The following is a 22,553-nucleotide window of genomic DNA, read 5'->3' as shown; positions in this document are numbered from 1 at the left end:
CATGTGGGCGGACACGTGTGGACACGGCTCAAGACATTATTTAAATCTGTCAGCTAGACCTGGGTGGCCAGTGTGACTTTAACGCGGCCTGGTTAGCTTAGTTGCGAGAGCCCCCAGGTCTGCTTTGTCGGGTGTCGTTAGCCTCCCACGCAGACGTTCTAAGACTTTGTCACGCGTTCCTGCCCCAAGCGTGACGAACCCCTAAGAACGTCTGCGTGGGAGGCTAGGGTGTCGTAGGTTCAAACCCCTGCCGGACCAACATTCAGGGTCGTGAATAACTGAGAAGAAAGTGCTGCCTTTGAAATGACATTTGCAATCGATTAGACTTTCTTGTCCTCTCGGATATGAATGAAAAACCGTATGTCCCGTCTCACGGCAATTTCACTTTTCTTTTCCAAAGTTTGGCGTGTTAGATAGGTGGTCGCATACGAGAAGTTGTCATACATGGAGGTTAAACTGTATTTCAATACATAGGGCGTTATTTATGGGAAGGATTACAAGACATTCACAATGGGTGTCTGTAAAACAAGGAACAGGCCCGGAACACCCCTTGACAGACTGGAAAACCCAAGAGCATCCTTACCTTCTGGGGGTGTTCCGGGCCTGTTCTTGGTTTTACAGACATCCTTCCAAAGTGAGGCGACAGAATATTAAAACACAAAACGCCAAAATATGATTAATAAGTCAAGTGACATTTTATTCTCTAACGAGTTAGAATCAGAACTAGGTTTAACTCTTCGGAGTCACGAGGGAGCAATGTATGGGGAACAAATACATGCGCGAATAAGTTAACAAAAACGTTGTTCCCTTTATCTTCAGTAAATCCCTCACTCCTGGAAAAACTAAGCAAAAGTCGTGTCAAAGAAGTCTTTTGAAAAGTCCTACTTTTAGTCCGCAGGCTCAGCAGCGACAAAACGTTATCACTTGACTTCATTATCGACTGAAATATTTTGTTAGGAAACCACTGACAATAAGTGGTTTATCATACTTGCTCTATATTCTGAAGAATGAAGGTGAGGTGAATTTCAAACTGTGCACGTTCTGTTTGTCATTTAAGTTTTTCAAAATTTGAAGGGCTTTCTAAGATGACTAATAAACGATCCTGCATGAAGATAGTACACTAGCATTGCAAAGCTGGACTTACAACGCCGAGAGAGCAAAATGCTCGCCTGCACTCTTCATTTCTAAAAAGTCAAAGGAACAAATCTTTTGCGAACATCTAGCCTGCGATCATGCACTCCCTGTATATTTGTTATGCCTTTCGTGGGACGGTTCTCTTTTCCCTCTCTTCTTAAAAAAAAAGAGAGAAAAGAAAAACGTCGCATCACAGGCTAGAAAAGGTCACATGAACTACAGCGAGAAGTTGATTTGTTTTCATTTATAGGATATGAGAACAGAAACTGCATCTTATTCATCTAGAGAGCATTTTTAATGACCGAGTTTAAGTCAATCTGTTTCGCAAAAGTTAATTTAACGTTCCTAAAGTGTTTTCTCTTTAAAAAAAAAATGGAAAGAGGCCTAAATTAAATTCTCAGCAGTTTCCTAATATCCTTTCTCCTTCAGCCACGTGCTGATCTTGTTGGATTCACGTGATAGCCACGTGCAGTTCAAGCGGATATTTTCCAAAGATTGTTGAATGGTCCTTTCTGCAGCAGGGACGGAGCGTTTGGAGAAAAATTCCTGGTAAAAAAAGAAAACCTTTTGTTACCAGATTTACAAATAAGTTACAGATAACTGAGGCGATGAAAAAATTTGGAAGGATAAGTGAGTTAAGATTTGGAGAATTTTGGGATAAAAAATGCCAGCAAGTGCGCGGTACCCTTGCTCTCTTTTCCCTTCCCATCGTTTCCCGCGCGCTCTCATTTTCCACTCTCCAGCTTCCCTTCGACACAAGGGGGCCTCGGCGGAAGAGGCGGGGGTCAGGGGAAGAAAAGACCCTAAAAATAAAAACGCTGGATCTGGAGTCGAGAGTAAAATATTCAGACGAGACTGAATTGACTACTTTCGACATTAGAATTAGGAAGAGAAACCAGTTCGGAAATGAATTGACGAAGACAAGAAAGTGCGATTGAAATTTCAGGATCTACTAAAAATTTGCGGCAAAGAAATGAGCTTTAAGCAAACCTCTGATCTGTCAAATGCATCAGTTGAAAACTATTCAGCAACAGGGTTTCTCATTTCGAGTAGAAAGTGTCGTGCAAGATAGCGTATTGGATTGTCCTATTCCGCAGTTCTAAAATGTGTACCGAAAACTTCAAACGCAAATGGTGAGAAGTTAATTTTAAGAATTCCCTTACCTCAACATCTTTAGCGGACTGTTCTGTGACAAAGTTTTCCGTGGTAGACTGCAAATGAAAAAGAATTTCACATGACAAAACTTGAACACTCTTTTAAGTTACAGTAGTTATACAAGAAGGGGAGAAATAATTTGGTGGAAGACTTCAATAGCCGTCGGCACCAGCGAAGTTCAACTCCGGCTTTATGTACAATTCCCTTCAACAAGAATTGATTCCAACAAGAACTCTGCGGGTCTTACCATTTTCAAAAGGAGGTAATATGGATTTGAGTATTCGCGATTAAAATTAAGAGGTGACGAGTTGTAGTTGATGTTTTGATATCTCACATTTGACGTCTTATAACAGCAATAAATGAAAAGCTGCACAGTCCTCCACAGGCATCCCAAGGCTTAGTGGTGAGTAGTGACTCGGTGCTGGAGGGTTGATAGAGCGAGAGAAATTAGCCAGTGCGCGCGTAGCGTGATTTTCACTCGCGCTGGCGGCAAATTTTGTTGACCTTATTTTTCCCGTGGAAAGGGACAACTTGTAATCTATGATCACTCAAGAAAAAGTTGCAGAATTTTCAATTCCCAAGAAAAAAATGGGTCAGGAAGTGTCGATATACTGTACCTTGATTAGTCGAGACAATAAAAATCCGCCTTCATAGCGATTATACAGTTCAACCCAGTTGTCCTGGACAAATTTCCACGCTAGTTCACGTCCCTGCACGCTAAATTACACATTAAAAGAAAAAGGATGTTAGAAAATAGCCTGCGAAAACATTCGTTTCTCCTCGCTCTTCGCCGCTGGGGACGTTTCGCGCGAGACGTCACTAGCGGCGAAGAGCGAGGAGAAACGGATGTTTTCGCAGACTAGTTAGAAAAGGCCAGCCGTACAGTTTAAATGTACATTGACAGTGTACAGCTTGGAGTAAACTTTAGTCTCCTTTCCTGAAACCCGATTTTTGCGCAAATCCAGGATCTAACATCAGTCATCGAATAATGAGTAAGGAGTCGAGCATCGTGACAACAACGACAAAAGGAACGAAAAAACAACTGTCAAATTACTTTTAAACTTGAATTTGTGTATATATACATACAGTATAGTTATTTTTTCTTTAATAGTACAATGGGGACCAAAGTATCTGATTTTTGAAGTGAAATCTCATTAGTTTGAAGTGGAAAACATTAACGCAAATGACGTCATGGCCTTCTGTCCTGATGTCATTGATAAAATGCACCGGATTCCCATTACCTTCCTTTTGTGTATTTCTTATGCATTATACAATGATGTGAATGTACGCACCGTGATAGGTAATTGCCCATGATCTATTTAACAAATAGATTCCATGTTACCTTGCGTCTAGATCACAGATGACGTCAAAATGTGGTAAAAACAAAGACGTGGCACACGTGTATCACCGATGTTTGACGTCATCTGTGATCTATTACTGAACGGACGCACGCAACATGAAGTCTATTTGTTAAATAGATACAATAGGCTTGAGATAATGGGATTTGAAAGATTGGAATTCCACTTCGAGAAAACCCGTTTATTCAGTCCCTACTATACTCACTGCTGATTCTGAGACGAGGACGAGGACGAGCGTTTCTCAGTACTACGTAGTGCTCTCACGTGAACCAACGTCACTTTGGCGGGAAAACGTGATAGTTGTCGTTATTCTACTACGAGGTTTCGCGAGAATATTGAGTGGCGGGAACAAGTTATCAAATTTTAGATGTTAAATCATTTTGCAACCGGGAAAGGACTAAACCTTCTCCAATAAAAGTAACTGCACTAATTTTTCAATGAAGCTTTCCGGGTCAAATACTTTTCGATAATACGCGAGAAAACTTTAAGTTAAATCTCTTAGTCGTACTCTTCCTCGTTCTCAAATCTAAAGCTCTCTGATAAATGATACTGGAATGGAATAGCAGAGGCTATTAGCTTAGGATAAGTCCATAGCTGCCTGTAACCGCAACAGTACTGAGGTAATTACATTAACATTTCATTTTTCCTTACAGCTTGGCAAAAATAAAAGCAAATTTGTTTTATTTCAGTCAAAAAACCGCTACATCACACTGAAAACATCAATTTGAAAATATAATAACGAAGAGACATCACTGACCTTCCGGTGACGCCCGCGATCACAAACACAGTGTCCTGGGAACGAACTTCGTCCTACAAGAAAAGTGGGCTTAACACTCGACAAACAACATAATTTAATAAATTAATTAACTGAGATGATTCAAGCACAGACTAGCTACACGTCCCTGGTTTATGTTCCCGAGTGTGTACAACTATAGTTTAATCTCTGCCACACGCCCATGTTTCATGTCTCTGTTTAAGTACTGATTTGGTTTCTGATAATTGTTCTTGGTTTTTATGTCCCTGAGTGCCTGCTGCACGTGATTTGTCCCACCTAATTGTCCCTGTAACATGTCCCTCTGTGTGCTACATGTAATTATGTCCTTGCTGCACGTCCCCGTTTCATGTCCCTGTTTGTGTACTGCACGTGACCTTGCCCCTCTGCTTGTCCCAAAAGCATATCCCTACGTCAATGTGTGCGTGCTGTACATGATTTTGTCCCTGCGAAACGCTCCGGTTTTATGTCCAAAATTCAAATTTTCAGCCCACTCACCGACAAGGAGAAATCCAAGACTTTCTTGATCAGTTCAGGTTGAGTTACAGTTCCCATGGTTCTCATAAGTCGCACTCTCTCTTCATGTAAATCAGCTTTTTTGAACAGTTTCATCATGGCCTCCAGTGAGCTAGCATCACCATTCTTAAGAACTGTACTGTAAACCGCTGATCTCAGGTCTGCAGGAATCGTGGCTTCACCATTACAATGGGCTTCAAATCTCTTGCGAGCCTCAGCTACAGTAGCCTCATGGCCGTAGGTTCCCAAACGCCCGATTACCAGACCACGAAGAAGAGCATCAAGATGTCCTAAATGGAAATGTAAATATCACAATCATAAACAAATCAAATGACAGATTAACCATATTATTGCAGGATTACTGCAGCTAATTCACAGTGGCTTAGATGCGACTCACTAGTTTAGGGAGTTAGTCTAATAGTCAATCTGTTAATATATTAATAAATGATGTGAAGGGAACACTTTTGTTGTCCTCTTGTCCGCTTCGTTTCATTCTGTCTTTTCATTCTACAACAGGACATTATAATCTTTGAGTCTGTCACCTGTGAAATCCATAAGTGTGTGACCAACAAGGTTACTGAGCAGTACGTTCCTGCGGTACTGCCTATTACGCTCCACGGGGTTGTCCTAACCATTCAGTTTGGGGATAAAATCCTAAAGTGTGACTGAGCAGTACTTTTTCTGTGGTACAGTTTATTATGCTGTACAAGGGGGTTTTAACTTTTGAGTCTGTGGATGAAATCCTAGTGTTACCATTCAAATGAAAGCTACTGAGCAGTACTTTCCTATGGTACAGTTTATTATGCTGAACAAAGTGGTTCCTAAGTGTTTCAATCTGTGTATGAAATCCTTAATTAACAGTGTATCTGTGGTAGTTAATTTTTTATCTCAGGTAATTCTTGCTTCTTTGTTTTTGGGTATGGTAATGAAGTTGAAACAAAGGGAAAATAATGATTACCTCAGATAAGAAAATGAACTACAACATACCCATTTAAAAGAGAGCTACATAACAGCACTTTCCTGTGGTACTGTCTATTATGCTGTTTAAGGTGGTTCTAACTTTTGAGTCTGAGGATGAAATCCTAGCTTCCCGCGCAGACGTTCTTTTGACTCGTCACGCAATAGGAAGAAAAGCGTGACAAAGCCCTAAGAGTGTGCTTTACATACAAACTGAAATCTAAGATTTACTCTGCACCTACCCTCTCCTTCAACAGGATCCCATCCAAGCTTGTTGCCAATTGGTTGATACAGCTCAATACAGAATGCTTTGAAGTTAGGATAGCAGTCACAATATTGAAGAATCACCCCAATACCACCCATGTTACTAATGAGATCACTCCACACGGTGAAGTTTGTCTCCTTACTAAATGCTTCTACAACTTTGAGAACATCAGGACCTGATATCAGCCCGGCACGGCACTAAACCAAAAGAAAAATAAAACAAAAACGAAGAAGCGTGAATGTGCTATTTTTTTTTTTTTACCACCTACAGCCTTTATCATCGCGTAGCAGGTGCTTGACAGTGATATGAGGCGGGCACAGGAAAGAATGGGGAACGAAACGGAAGCACGCGTGTAGAAAGGCGCCACTCCTCTCGCGTGTTTCCCTCGCGCGCTCCGTTATTTCTTACAAGGATATTACTTTCAGGCCCGGGTTGCTCGAAGCATGGTTAGTGCTAACCAGCGTTAAATACCATGGAAACCTATACATTTTGATACCTCTTAACCAACGGTTAGCGCTAACCAGGCTTCGAGCAACCGGCCCCAGGTGTGTGCTACGCTAGCGCGTAGCAAGCGTTTCCGTGCGAAAGTCAACAACAGCGTTTCATTTCACACATTTCGTCCATCACACACTACTCATGCCAGCTATAGTAATATTTTTTCGTTTCTGCCTGATAGGACTTTTGTTCGAGCACGTCACCACTTTAAGCGGGCAAACCGGAAAAGTTGCCGGACATACATCATATGCTGATGTTTAATTTAATTACTATCGAACCATGAGCTACAAAACGAGTCTGTGATACCGTATTTCTTCGAATAAGCGCCCTCCCAGGACCCCAAAATAAGCGCCCCCTCCTTAAGCCAAAATATCGAAGCTCCCTCGAATAAGCGCCCCTTCCCTTCACGTTCTTTAATAGTAGGGATACCAGGAAAACCTGTTTCGACTTCCACTTTCTTGATAACTCTGAGTAAACTGTATAATGGGATTAAGGTGCATTTGACTAACAACAGCAGAACTGTCTTTTATTAAATTAAAATAACCCGCTTCCCTCGATTATGCGTCCTCTTCCCAATAAGCAACCATACTTTTCGCAGAAATTCTAAGTAAGCGCCGCGATGCGTATTCAATGAAATAAGGAAATACGGTATCTGATCACAGTTTGGATTTCGCCGGACATCGGAAACGCAGAAAATTTTACAAGCGCCCGGGATTTCATTGAATGAATTAAATACGGTATTCTAAAGACGCAAAAATTGCTGATGTTTTACCAGAGCAAAGAGATCGCTCTGCAGTCCTAATCTGTCTCTTGGTGGAAGACTGTTATCTCGGATGGCCGGAAGAAGAAGTTCCAACATGGCAGACGAGTACTGCACTCGATAAAAACCAACTTGACCTGGGTTTAACTGGGGAAAAAAGAAGCACAAAAGAAGTTGTCTTGTACTATTTAGCTTGAGTTATACAAAAAAAATTCTTTAATTCTTGTTGTTGTTATTTTTCTTGCAGGGGGATATGTAAGACAATGGAATATGATCAGCTCAGCTCTTTCTCTTTAGTCATAATGGTGACTAGAGTTTATAATGTTATAAATGTCAGGAATGAGCCACATTTAAATGACTGAGATGAGGTAACACTGTGTAAAGTTGGGTAAACAGTTCCACTAAGAGAATGACAGATGAGAAGTATGACATAATTGGCGGCCACTTGGTGGGAGAGCTGTAATGAAAACGGACCGAAAACCTTACAACCTCTTTGGATCTTTGCTGATCACTTCCTCTTTTCTCCTAACTTAAATGTTTCATTATCAGGAGAAATTCCCTTACGATCACTATAAGGACTCACCTTAATCCACTGATCCGGTTTGACTCCATTTAAAGTCAGAGTACAGGATTTTTGATCCAGTAACGTACTTGCTATAGCCTCTTTGGGATTAGCACTTGATGATACACTGACGGGGACTTGCCAGTGATAAGAACCTAATTTCCCCCAACAGGAAAAACGAAACATACCTCAAACCAGTTATCATTACCCTCAATATGTTACAATCAGTTGATTTACGATCGTTTCTCCAACGTCCTCTTCGTGAAAGTCTTAGGTCAGTTCCCCAACTTCTTTTGCCATCAGTAGCCTAAAGACTGGGGTATACAGACTGTACACATTAACTTTTTTATGTAATGGCTGAAAGTACGAGGTTTCAACGCGTATAGCGCCCGTTTTGTTTCGTAAGGAAAACGACTTAAGAAGTTCGCAAACGGGACGTTAACGAAACGACGAGTAGGCGAAACGACCGGTCACCTCATCAGTAGAACTTAGACAATTTTGTAAATAGATTGGACCCGACAAAAATTGCAGTAAAAGTTGGATGTTCGTAAAAGAACTGACTGCTGAGATTGGAGAATGACCATAATTGACAGAGTCACCCTTTCCCCCTGAAGAAAATTTCTCGCATGCTCACTAAAAACGACCCATTGACTTAACTACCTTGACTAACTCCATCAGCAAAGAATTTATCCTGTGAGATGGTGACTTCTCTAGAATCTGCTTTCTATGAAACAAATAAAAAACAAAATTACCTAATATTCGTGCGTATTATTTTTTGAAAAATTTTCGCTGAATTTAAGGTATGATATAATATTAGGGAATCGTGTGGATGAAGCTTCCAACCAAGAAGAAATATCTTTGAAAACAAATAACTGAAAACAATTCAGAACAGAGGCAAGAACAAATTTGAAATCCTGTAACAAAGCGTCACTTTGACTCTACTGAGCCTAGTATAGCAGACAAGCGGAATTGTTTTTGCGCGTGCTAGAGTTTTGGCTGCAAAGCGCCTATCCTCGCGGCTTCGCCGGCCGTAAGAAGGATTCCATTCTCCGCACGGCTTCGCAGCTCCAACCTCGTCTGCTGGGCTTTTCCCTTAGAAAATGGAATAGGCGGGAAAAACACCGGGTTGCAAAAATTTTCCCGCCTATTGTTTTTGAAAAACAACATTCCTACATTCCCAGAAATAATTACGCCAGACACGTGACCAGCCGATGCTAGGGCCTTTTCCCGCTCCTCCCATTTTTAAAGGGACAAGCCCTGGAGGCGAGGTTGTCGCAGCTCCTCTGCCAAATCTTTCCTTGCCCAAACGATTGCACCGCATACGTACGCTACTTTGACTCTTTCTTCACAGTGTCAAAATGTCTGGCTCGGTGTGCCTATTGTCACAATAGACATTGAACACTACATTATTCTAGTACATATAACTTTATAGTCACACATTCATCACCTGTTCTGCTGAGACAGATAGCACAGGAAACCCCATCTGTTTGGTCCATGTCTCCATGACAGCACCTACCGGCTTAGAACTGGCATGTTCTAAGCTAGCCCACAAGTCCTCTGAAAAGTCAAGGCAAAAAATTCAACAAAGTTTTATGGCAATGACCTTAAACCAGTTCAAAACTGAAGTGCGCGATTAGAACCACGTCTTGTACTGCTTGTGATGTCATCCGTTTTAACAGAACAGATACCTTTGTCATCTTAATGTAACTGGTAAAAGTCGAAAAGATCTTAACGATACCTAAATGAGACACAGTCAAATAGGCCAGAGAAAAACACCCACACACAAGAAAAAAAAAATGAAATGGTTTCCTGAAAATCTTGTTCCACTACCCACCTGCACCACCAATCAAACTAATTTCATACATCCTAAAAGTATGCACAAAAATTTCTCTGACCGTCACACCAAAACGAAAATCTTAGTGAATGCCCGGCAAAAGAGAAAACAGGGCAAAGGAAAGCAACACAAGTGAGGTGAAGAGAAGACAGAATGAAAAAGTCAACTTCTGGAATCAAACTTGATGGTCGTGCAAATAAGTAGAGTAATAAAAACGTAAAAAAAATATTACCTGTTGTAGCATTGCTGTACTTGAATTTATCTAAATGGTATGCTAGTCCTTCTCTGAATGCCTACAAAATAATGACAAGCACAGTACATGAATTACAGCAAAACTCAGAAAACTATTGCCCAGGCTAGTTTGGACGGTTACTATATTTCAAGGAAAAAGCCAATCAGCTGTGAGAATCACTGACAAGCAGCAACACCTACCGGTATATAGATACACTGAATTCAATACAGTTTGCTTTGGTAATTGGTCATTGGAATTTGGGTATTTAGGCATATGGAACTGCTATAACTGCAACTAGCTTCCCAGTGTATAATTCCCTAGACTACGAGTAGTCCCCCCATTTTTCCTCAGGGATAGAAGAGCGAGCGAAATGCGAGCGCGCGTGAAAATCACCCCACGCGAGAAAAGGCGACACGCGGCGGGGAGAGAGCCTTTTCTCGCGTGGGGTGATTTTCGCTCGCTCTACCATCCCTGAGGAAAAATGGGGGACTACTCGTAGTCTAATAATTGCCAATTCCCAAAGCAATCTCCAGGGTTCTCACTAAGTTTTAAAGTAGACAGCTGGGATGTGAAATCGAGCATCTTGGTTTAACTCAGTGCTGTAGGCAATGAATTTTCAGGCTTTCACTCTCTCTTTTACCCTATTTCACCCAAAAGTAGATGGCTCAACCCTCCAAGTAGCCGTTTTTTTTTTTTAACCCATTGCCAGCACTTAATGAGAACCCTGAATCTCTATTGAATCAGCTATAATAGACTGTTCCTTAGCAGGAAGAAGTTGTTAAAATAAAAAATAAAAAATAAAATCGTAGACAAAATAGTAAAGTCATCATTACCGAATACCGTTTTTCCTCAAATAATAGCAGTTCCTCGATTAATCACCCTCCTCCCCCCAATCCCTCGCCATCTTTTTTTTCTTTTATCCCCTCCCTGTCAAGTTGAAATGGATTCTAATCCAGCAACACTGATCCGTGACAATTCAAGCTCTGACGCTGAGGATACCAACTTTGAAAATTAATTAAGTAACCAAATTTGGAACACTTAAAAAGCCCATGTTCAGTTTATTTAATGTGATCATATTTTGATTTTAAGGAATAATAAAATAAAATATTTAGGGCACGACTTCCAGAGCGCAATATTAGAAATAATTGCCAAAAAATAACACTATAATCGCTCCCAGCCATTATTAAAGGAAATATGGTAAATCGTTCAAACTGAAACTGTTACATTGCACAAACCTTTTCTCCTACAAATTCATGCAACATCCTAATAACAGAAGCTCCCTTGCTGTAAGAAATAGCATCAAAAATCTCATCTATTTCACCAGGATGTCCCACTGGTACCTACATTCAATAATATTGAAATTCCAGAGGTCATAATGAAATCTTCAGAATAGATAATTCTACGGTTTTTTTAGTAAAGAGCAGTAAGCGAATATCCACTTTCTTCTGTCCCCAAGGTGGCCATTGTAGCTAGAGAGGTTCAACCGCATTGTCTTCAAAGACACAAATTCATAAATTTAGAGTAGCAAATGAAGCTTTCTTTTATGCTCAGTTAACTTACAGTGCATTAATGAAAGGAGATTAATAAATACAACATATTTTGCTCATTCTTTTAAAACACTGATAAATATTAATACCCGTTGTATTGTATGTTCTTACCTCAATAGGATGACTTGAGAAGTAAACATGTAACAAAAACAACAAATTAATGCAAGTTAAAATAATGCACATGATAAAGTTGCTGTAACAACACATTGATTTTTTCAAAAGGTTCACCTGCTTTCCGATCAGGGATAATTAACCCTTTAAGCCCCAAGATCCACCTACAAATTCTCCAGACTAATCTCCATTCATTTCTTTTAAGAATAGTTGAGAGAATTTGGTTTAAGATCAAAGCATTCTCCCTTTGGTAATCAAATATTGAGTAATTCGCATAACCTTTACTCTTGTTCATCCGTTGATGTTGTTAGGAGAAAATTGATGTTGGTCATTCTTGGCACCTAAAGGGTTAATGAAGGTTGCTATGGAAAGCAACCTAGAAAACAAAACTCAGAAGTCTACCTTAACAATCATGCTTCAAACGCCTATCATCCTGCATCGCAATGATTGTAATTTACTCTATATGTACATCTGCCCTTATTGTCAATCAAAGGAAATTGTTTGAACATTATTGCTATAATGCAACAGTGTGGCATAAGAAATCAATCTATAATAGAGACAAGAATTAGAGGCAAAAACATTTTTTTTATTTATTTGTTGGAAACTCTCTCTGCCATATACCTGTTGGCCAAAGCATCGAGATCCAAGGCTCTAGAATAATCAGATGTCACAAACTGAGTCCAAATGTCCCACTCAGGAAAACAATGATCTACACAAAGATATTCTATCCAGGAAGCAAATCCCTCATTCAGCCATAAGTGAGTCCACCATTCCTGAAAAATGATTTAAAATCAGCTCTTTACCTGTATATTGATGAAGCATGGTGCTTTGATTAAGTGGCTAAAATTGCTGGGTTCAGATCTGAAGGTAATGGTTTGAGCCTATACTGTGTCACTAATCAAAGTGTCAAAAGTTTATAAACCACCCTGTACTTTGGGATTTGAAAATACTGCTATTAAGTAGCTTTTATTTGAATGGTCACACTTGAGGATTGTACATGTATTGTTTAAAGGCTGCTCAAATGTTATAACCAACTTGTACAGCATAATAATCAGTACCTGCACAGGAAAGTACTGCTCGGTAGCTTTCATTTGAATAGTCACACTCAAGAATTTCATTCAGAGAAGAAAAAACTCAGAACCACCTTGTACATCGTAATAACCAGTACATGTACATGCATGTACCCACTCCAGAAAAGTACAATACCGGTATAACTGCTTAGGTTAATACAAGCTGTACCATTCATCTGAATCAGGTCACAATCTAACAGGCAATTAAACATTTTCAGGGAAAACAAAAATAGGAACTTGTCCACTACAGCCAACAGACATCCATATGTTTACACTGTGGCTATCACTTCTCTTGAATCATTTGCCATAAGCCGTATGCAGTGAAAAGATGCAGTTTAAGTTCAATGGGATTTCTTACCATGGTTATCTGAAAATCAAAGCAAATGAGATGCAAGAATATCAATAATACTACACAAATAAAGCAGAATTCACAAGATTTTTTGTGAGTAAATAGGGAAATTCTCTTCTCCACATATGATCACATTTTTAATCCTTGGCTTCCATAACTTGACTGGTTTATGGTTTGAGCCCAGGCATCATGTCATAATTATAAATACCAGTAGGTAGGATAATAAATAAATGACTGTTCAAAGGCATGTAGCCCATAGGAAAGTGACTGCTGTTGACAGTAGTGACTGACGTTATAAATTTTAACAGTCTGTGTGTGCACCTTTCGAATAGCCTCTTCACAAAGATCGCCATACAAGGGTTTAGAGGTACATGCCTACATATTTTCATTTCCACCAAAATAATGGAACAGTTCAATAATTTTAGCCAAAACATTAACTTACCAGATTTCCAAACCACTGGTGGGCTATTTCATGACCTGAAGCAAAGTAAGTAATAAATTTGATGGGTTAAATTATGTAAACAATAAAATTAAGAACAGTGTTACTTTGTTAAACGTTAAAATTATACCGTTGGGTACAATCCAAATGAAGTTTTTGTTGTTGTTATAGTTGTTACTACTGGACAAAATGCATTAAACTTTAGCCACTACTGGGCAACATGAATATTACATTGCAGATACATGTACTTTGTTCCAGATAATTTTCATTTTCCCCTCGTTAATTCATTTTAAACTATTGAATATATCTATTTTCATTGCTCAGCTTTACATAAGAAAACCTGCCTACTTAAACATGATTAAATTTTAAAAAATCCAACTCACCAACGACCAATGCTACCCATTGTTTGGCTGCAGACGATGAATTTTCAGGGTCAACAAGAAGGGCTGTTTCCCTAAAGAAATAAACAAAGTTTTGTTTAGAGGAAGTATGAAAGGCACCATTTGTATATACAAAAAATATTATTAATGGAAACAAATTTATAGTGACATACATTCACCAGCTTTCCCTCAAGGGCTGTAGAGTGAAAAATGGGTGCCACTTTAGGATGAAGGGCAACAGCTATTAATATTATTTTTTTTAAAAATTGCAGGAGCAATTCTGATCACCTGTAAGTCACCAGTCCCCAGTTTTCCATAGCCCCTAAAAAGGAAACCAAACAAATCAAAATTAATAAACAAAAATTGAGACATTCAATGGACACGCAAGCATCATTTTTTCACTTAATGTGTTTGCTTGTTACGCAAGCATGCTCACCGGTCAGAAGAGAGACGGGACCAAACTAATTCTTTGGCCACTCAACACAACCGGCAACAGTACAAATGTATGTCCCAATTTCATTTTGAGCCCTGTAAATGTACATCACACAGCAACAATTCATAGCATCTTACCAGCGGCAAAATCAGGGATAGCAATCAGATCCATCTTTGGTAGAGGGTAACTAATTTTGAAGTAATTTTTATAGAAAGGAAGTGTCTTTTGGGCAACCTACAAAACAAAAACAGGTAGGTTTAAAATTGCGAATAATTAAACAAACCATCATCATCTACATCATCCTTCAACATGCACCACAATGCTTTGCAATACAGTGTCTTGCAGTTACCTTTAGAACCTTCAATCACATTTTAGTTAGTGATGTGAACGAGGCTACAAGTGGGGCTGAAAGCTAAACACAACTTCAGAAAAAAAACCCTTCTTTAATTATCGTCACCATTATTCAACATTATCATAATTATCATTATTATTGTCAGTTCAACATGGTTCTCTTGGTCTTAATTTTAGCCAAATTCATTGCCTGATATCAGGTGACCTTCTGCCATGTTTTATTCAGTGTCAGAGACCCTCCTAACAGTTCTTAGCTATTCCCAGTGACCAAGGTGGAGGTGCTGGTGGTGGTTGTGGTGGCGGAGGTGGTAGTGGTGGTGGTGGTCGTGGTGGTGGTGGTCGTGGTGGTGGTGACAGTAGTGGTGGAGGCGTGATGGAGGCAGTAATGATGGTGGTGGATGTGGTAGTGGTGGTGGTGGTCATGGTGGTGGTGATGGTAGTGGTGCTGGTGTGGTGGAGGCAGTAATGATGGTGGCAAAGGTGGTAGTGGTGGTGGTGGTCATGGTGGTGGTGATGGTAGTGGTGGAGGTGTGGTGGAGGCAGTAATGATGGTGGCAAAGGTGGCAGTGGTGGTGGTGGTCATAGTGATGGTGATGGTAGTGGTGGAGGTGTGATGGAGGTAGTAATGATGGTGGTGGATGTGGTAGTGATGGTGGTGGTGGTCATGGTAGTGGTGGAGGTGTGGTGGAGGCAGTAGTGACGGTGGCCGAGGTGGTAGTGGTGGTGGTGGTCATGGTGGTGGTGATGGTAGTGGTGGAGGTGTGGTGGAGGCAGTAATGATGGTGGCGGAGGTGGTAGTGGTGGTGGTGGTGGTGATGGTAGTGGTAGAGGTGTGGCAGAGGCAATAATGATGGTGGCAGAGGTGGTAGTGGTCATGGTGGTGGTAGTGGTGGTAATATTTATGGTGGTAGAAGCAGTAGTGATAAAATGGTGGTTGAGGCCATAGTGATGGTGGTGGAGGTGGTGGTTATGGTGGTGGTAGTGATGTAGTGGAGGTGGTAGATATCAGGTGACCTTCTGCCATGTTTTATTCAGTGTCAGAGACCCTCCTAACAGTTCTTAGCTATTCCCAGCGACCAAGGTTGAGGTGGTGGTGGTGGTTGTGGTGGCGGAGGTGGTAGTGGTGGTGGTGGTCGTGGTGGTGGTGACAGTAGTGGTGGAGGCGTGATGGAGGCAGTAATGATGGTGGTGGTGGTCATGGTGGTGGTGATGGTAGTGGTGGTGGTGGTCATGGTGGTAGCGGTGGTGGTGGTCATGGTGGTGGTGGTGGTGATGGTAGTGGTGGAGGTGTGGTAGAGGTAGTAATGATGGTGGCAGAGGTGGTAGTGGTCATGGTGGTGGTAGTGGTGGTAATATTTATGGTGGTAGAAGCAGTAGTGATAAAATGGTGGTTGAGGCCATAGTGATGGTGGTGGAGGTGGTGGTTATGGTGGTGGTAGTGATGTAGTGGAGGTGGTAGTGGTTATGGTTGTCATGGTAGTGGAAGTACAGCTGGTAAGCTAGGTGGTGGTAGTGGTAGAGGCAGTGGTGATTGAAGTGGTGTTGGTATTTGATGGAAGAGGAGGTGGTGGTCGTGCATGGTGGTAGAGGTGGAGCTGATGGTGGTGGTGGAGGTGGTAGTCGAGGTCGTGGCGGTGGTGAAGGTAGTGGAGGCAGTGGCATTGGCAATACTATTTTTTTGACATCAGTACATTTCTTTATACAAAAATACATAAATGTAATAACGATAATCTAACCCACTAACCTCTAAAGCAAACTGTCCTTGGATAGATTTCCCCTTTGGTGTATAAACTTTGATGTTTACGCCATCACTATCTTTTCCTTCCACAAAATCAAACTCTCCAACAACAAATGCCAGCAAATATGTGGACATTATTGGGGTCTGGGCATATTTTAACATTTTAAGAGAGGCATCTTCAGCTACACTTGATTCTTCTATAACATTCTGCAAGTTTAAAACATACAAATGATGTTATTAGAAAGGTGTAAGTTCATGAAATGCAAGGTGTCAATGGCAAAATTTAGGTACTCGCATCAAGTTCCCAAAGCACTGGGAATTGCTTGAGATTTAATACTCTATCAGAGTGACCCAACTGAATGATCATTTTAGAATCAAAAAATTTCTTTATTAAGTGTTCCATTTATATATTTTCCCCAGCATGCAAGTCAAAGACTGTGAGAAATATAAACTTTTGAGGTTTCATTACTGTGGACAACATTAATATTACCGACAATCATTTCCTAAATATGAAACAAAACCCTTAAACAAATCAATGGAAAGTTAATGTAAGCACAACCACTAAACCACATTTTAGCACACAACAAAAACAAATAAAAATAATTAATGTATCAAAAAAGCCGGTCATCAATTGATTAGTCCGGGGAAACATTTTCAAGTCCATTAAAGAAGACAGCACAGAACTCATTTTTTTATGTTACTGTCAACGATATTTTTCTATTTTTTTCATGATACTTGACAGGACATTTTCCAAAATTAATATATTATTGCATTGCTTAAATATATTTTTCAATCAATGATCAACAATAACTGATCATTAAACTCAGGTAAATTAAACCACACTCTTCAGGCAAGTTAGCATTATTACTCTCTTCAGCATTTTGTTTATGCAACAATCAAAACGCATTAAATGCTTCTAGAAGCAGCCATAATATTACATTGAATATTACCACTGAGAGTTTACCATGTTTGATAAGGCCACTCTGTCTTTTGGCACAACCAAGGTGATGTCAAAAGTTGCTTTGAGTGCAGGCTCATCCCAACAGGGAAATGCACGCCGAGCATCTGTTGGCTGAAAAGAAAACAAGGAAGTATGGAACACTGCATTTAAAAAAACGGATACAATATGCAACATAACAAAACCTGGATCAATTTCTATAATCATATTACTCTGCATTGTATCCTGGGCTAAAAAAAAAAATGGAAATCACGCTTGTCCTTTATGCAAGCAGGGATTGACCCAATCCAGGTTTAGCTCATGCCCAACTAAGTTTAATTTACCTTATGTATGACATATTACTTCACAATTTGATAATTATCATCCTTCCCTCTTCCAGCAATGCAAATGTTATTGATCATAGCCATAACGTGACAAAATGAACCCATGCAGACAGAAAATGAAAATGATTGAAAGCAACTTTATTGCTCTACACATGTATGTCATTATCACTGCTATACTTCAAAATTTTCTTTGTTTAAGAAATATACATGTGATTGTATGTAACCAGTTTCAATTCTACTTTCCTTTGACAAAAAGACTGGATGGAAATCAGCGTACCATTTGAGCCACATGCACAATAGTCGTACAATGTATACATGTATGTTGGGGGTCAAAGTTATATTCTGGTCAAAATTTTTTAACTAGGTTGATTCTCCATTTCCTTTGTCTCCTAAGCCCTAATTATTCACAGCGTGCAAAGAAAGTAGTGTCCAATAGCCCAGGGCTAGTGGATTTTGCTATCGGGCTAATGAATTCTGTTTTTAACTTGCCCAATGGCAAGTGATGTTTTTTGAGGAATTCAATGAACAGAAAGAACTGTGAAATCAATTCTGCTAGTCAAAAAGTTTTTGGGGCTAGTTGAAATGACATCTGGGCTAGTAAATGCTAGCTTTAGCTTGCCCGAATGGCAAGCTGTAAAAATGATTTTCTTCGCACCCTGATTCATTAGGGCAAATTATTAATATCGACTGTTGTACTTATTCATGAATCTAGCATGAAGATAATGATGCTTTCAGATACACACATTAACTGCAGTGGCAGATCTAGACCTTCATATTGAAGGAGAGGGGGGGGCGGTCATCCAGAGCCTGAGATAAGCAGGGGGGGCTGGTCTCCCAAAAAATTTTTTCAGCCCTTCGGGCCTCATTTTGGACAAAAAATAAGAGGGGGGCAGGCCCCCCTGGGGCCCCTCCCCTGGATCCCCCACTGAACTGTGTCCCATCCATTTAACTCACTCTGAATTCAACTCTTATTTCAAAATATACAGAATGTGTTTGCAATGTACTCTTAAAAAAATAATTTTCAAGTACATTCTCAGTTCACTTACTTCAAACTGAGTAACAGCACAGTATTTTTCATTTCCATCTGTGCCAGTGTATTTGCTCCTATAAAATCCCTTCATCTTGTCATTTAACTCCCCAGTAAAATCAATGGATAGCTGGCCATTCCCCAGAGGAAGAGGGGAAGGAAAGCTGATGGTAACTGTTTCTTCTTCTTTGTTGTAATTAATATCAGAAGTTTTCAAAGCTGAAGAGACAATAAAATTCATTACTATTCATTCAAAAATATTTCTCCATTTCTGGTTGGCTAAAATACCATGCATAATTCATCATAACTATTGTCAAAAAATTTGGAAGAAGTTTTGCGATATGTGAAAAATGACATCAATAGGTTAAGCAAAATAGCTAGATTATTGAACTGTTAACCAAGAAGACCTGGGGACGAGGTTGAGTTGTTTTTGGAATGAGTAAAAAATGGCAGAACATTTCACTTGTTTCACGAGGAAGAAATAGGTGAACTATTAGCTAAAAACATAAAAAAAAGGACAAAGACAACTTGACAGATGACATCTGCTATTTGGATTGGAGAGTACTTGCAGAAGCTGAACAACCCTTCATCTCCTAAACTTACTGATTAACATCCACTATCGAAGATGAACTTAACATAGAGGGAGGTAAGCATACCTTGTTTTTAAACAAGGAATTTTTTTAAATGAATAATAAAACAATTTATTGAATTTGGCTTTCGCATCCTCTGATCAATGGAGATCTCAGATAACACCCTCCTTGATCTCCATAATTCTTCCAATAAAACTCAGCCTCATTCATTAATGTTGTTAATAACTGTATTATAATATTATTTTTATAATCATTATAATTATTATTAATACCATTATTATTATTATCATCATCATTATACCTATTATTCTGGTAGTGTAATAAGAATATGATGTTACATGTATTTAATTTGTTGCAGTTAATTTTTTATTTCAGTTAACTTTTGTTTTTCCCTTGTTTTAAATTCATTAGCATACCTTACCATACCCAAAAACAATAGAAAAGTAAAAATTAACTGGCACCCAACTTACTTTTAAGGCACCAGTTCCCAAGCTCATCTATTTGTGATCAGTTTAATTTAATAAATAGTTTACATATTAATAATTTATAGCTACTATTAACCTGATAATTAATGGAAAAATTAATTGATCAACTTACTTGAGCCACCGGAAGTGAAATTTGCTGACTGGACAGAGATATCCAAGCAGTTCATTGTCACCTTGTCTGTTGCCTGACAAACCTTATTAAAGATTGTATAAAAGAGAACGAGAGTCTAAATACACGGTACAAGTACAAGTATAGCCAAACCTTCCACAAGCAGAAATCCTAGGGACCAGAAAGAAAAACGCATCCACTAAGGAGCATAGCCTGCATATGAAAGGTTAGCCTGCGTAGCTGGCGGTATTGTTTAGTAGTCGAGTGAGATTTGGCTGCGGAGCCATTGTTATATAGTCGAGTGAGATTTGACAGCAGAGCCGTCATGAGCGGCAAAGCCGTGAGAAATACCGCCTGCGAGAGAACCATTATTTTTCGAATGCCGCCCACTTTTGTCACCTTAGAGCTCTGATCCCAAGTATTTCAACCGCCTTGTCCCTACTCCCTTTTTTTGGAACACAGCTCCGCCGCCAAAACTTTTATCTCCCACCCACACAATACCGCCAGCTACGCAGGCTAATGAAAGATAAAAATGTCATGTGCACGTGCTTATGTTACTAGGACATTTGTGAACTAGTAGGGTAGGGATCTGCCAGCCAAGGTGTCCATTAGCAGGGGATTTGAACTGTACAAGAAAAATCTCTAAAAGATAAATAATAATAATAATAATAATAATAATAATAATAATAATAATAATAATAATAAAAGAACGCAGCTCTGTGAACTGCAAGATTGCTTAGAAGGGTTCTGGAGGCCTAAGGCTGCAAGTCGTAGCTTGCCCTCTGAATATCTATCCAGCATGAAGATCAAGCTGAGTGACATGAACAATAATAACTAGAAATACGTATCTTACAATAACCCTCGCAAAACTTGGTTTTTCAGTAGTGCCACTCAAGTTAAGCTCTGTCGGGCAGGGTTAGGAACTGGATGGGTGACCCAGCAAGTTTGCTCCTCGGGAAGGTGCCTGCTTTGTTTTTTTATTTTCTTCTTCTTCTTTTTTGCATATTGTACACTGTGTATGGTGTTATATAAAAAGTGTATTGAAAAGCATATTTAGCATTATTTCGGCCCCCAGATGTAGAAAAAAAAAATATAAACATGACAGTCATTTCACATGAAAATTATTGTACTTTGGACCATAGTGCAGAACTGAAACTTTGATCCATCAGCAGGGAAACCAGGAAAAACTAATAAAATTGGGTTTTCCACAGTATAAGATGAATTCCAAACTACGATTTCAGGGAAAAAAGATAAGGTTTCGATGATTAAAAGCCAAACTGAAACACATTCTAGAGAAACATATCGCAAAACATAAAACACACTGAAAATTGCTCAGATTGTATCTCAATTTTCACTCTTATTTTGAAGCTACTGGCCCAAATTACTTCAACGTTTTCTGGAATATACTTCTCCAGTCAATATTTCTAGCCAGGATCATTTCTTGATTGCCAAAACGGATGCAAAAACTGTGGAAACCTAAAAATGCACCAAATCAGACTGAATGATGTCAATAGGAGCTTAGTCGTGACATCATGGCTAGCCAACTTCAGATACCAAACCAATAGAAAGGAAGATTTTTTATGACCAAAGATAAATCGAAGCAGGCTTACAATAGCGTCATGCTGCTGACGTCAATTGGGATGCCATCGTGACTTTGTTGCTAGGCAACTGACCAAAGCCTAGCTAATCGCACTCTGCTTAGGATCCTCGCTCATTCCACACATCGTTCTGTACAACGTTCCGCACACCAAAATTATAATATTTAATTCCTTCACACCTTGCTTTGCTCGGAACAATAACAATAATAACAATAATAATTATAATAATAATATTGATAGTTAAAAAATAAGCTTGCTTTAACAAAGTGTGAAAATTTTCCCTCCTGATTGGGCAGAAAAACACAAAAGTTTTCTGGCACCAATCAGAAGTCAGAACAGCGGCGACCGTTTGGAACTGGTCTGGTAAGACATTGTCCCCAGGTGCTCTTCTCGCCGTTCTTTACTTTTCTTCGTGCCATATTTTTCCGCCCGTTTAGACTTTCCCTCGCCCCCACTATCTGCCCCTGGGTCTCCGAGGATGCACACGTCCATAGTCAGCAAATATTTACCCCTTGCCCCCTCCCTTACCAATTCAAAAATTAACCGACCAAAATATTTGAAATAGATAAAAAAAGATGTAATTACAACGATATTCTACAGTCATCGCTACCTCCTCTTCAGAGGAGTGTGATGAAATCGAAACTGTAATTTTTAAAGCAAAGTGAAATAATTCACCATCATCAGCGCTTCAGTGGGCAAACTTAACAGTTTCTCGATCAAATTCTAACGTAAGTTAAAGAGCGGCATTTTATGTATTCTGGATTAATTTTTTGCATTACCTCCACATCTATTACTTCCTTGCCAGTAAAGGTGAATTCCGTGAGATTTGGTTGCAAAGTCAGGGCATAATTCTTGGGAGCAACGTTGGTTGGAAGTCTCTCAAAAGCTTTCTTAGTTGTCGCCATGGTTCTTATGATCGCGGAACGTTTTGAAGATGTTGTCTCAAAGCAGCAAGAAATCGGCAGTACACGAAATAAATTGTTTACCCTACAAAGTGAAACGAAA

The 22,553-nt window shown here is 39.6% G+C and overlaps 1 protein-coding gene across 1 annotated transcript; it reads right to left on the bottom strand.

Annotated features, from left to right (window-relative positions):
• Positions 1-671: 671 nt before the first annotated feature.
• LOC140924735 (puromycin-sensitive aminopeptidase-like) lies at positions 672-22,540 on the bottom strand. Its single transcript, XM_073374744.1, has 24 exons — positions 22,328-22,540; positions 19,954-20,035; positions 18,786-18,985; positions 17,423-17,530; positions 16,465-16,665; positions 14,507-14,603; positions 14,225-14,258; positions 13,940-14,010; positions 13,560-13,594; positions 13,127-13,135; positions 12,320-12,471; positions 11,699-11,711; positions 11,276-11,380; positions 10,041-10,101; positions 9,422-9,531; positions 8,635-8,698; positions 7,996-8,129; positions 7,425-7,559; positions 6,135-6,354; positions 4,918-5,225; positions 4,405-4,457; positions 2,907-3,006; positions 2,298-2,345; positions 672-1,680 (listed from the first exon to the last, which is right to left on the bottom strand). The coding sequence occupies exons 1-24, from the start codon at positions 22,451-22,453 to the stop codon at positions 1,543-1,545; spliced, it is 2,604 nt and encodes an 867-aa protein (XP_073230845.1). The 5' UTR covers positions 22,454-22,540; the 3' UTR covers positions 672-1,542.
• Between the last annotated feature and the right edge of the window lie 13 nt (positions 22,541-22,553).

This window comes from Porites lutea, chromosome 14, assembly GCF_958299795.1.
Source record: "Porites lutea chromosome 14, jaPorLute2.1, whole genome shotgun sequence".
Lineage (NCBI taxonomy): Eukaryota > Metazoa > Cnidaria > Anthozoa > Scleractinia > Poritidae > Porites > Porites lutea.
Note: the sequence above shows the minus strand (reverse complement) of the source record. Positions and strands in the feature narration are given on the sequence as shown.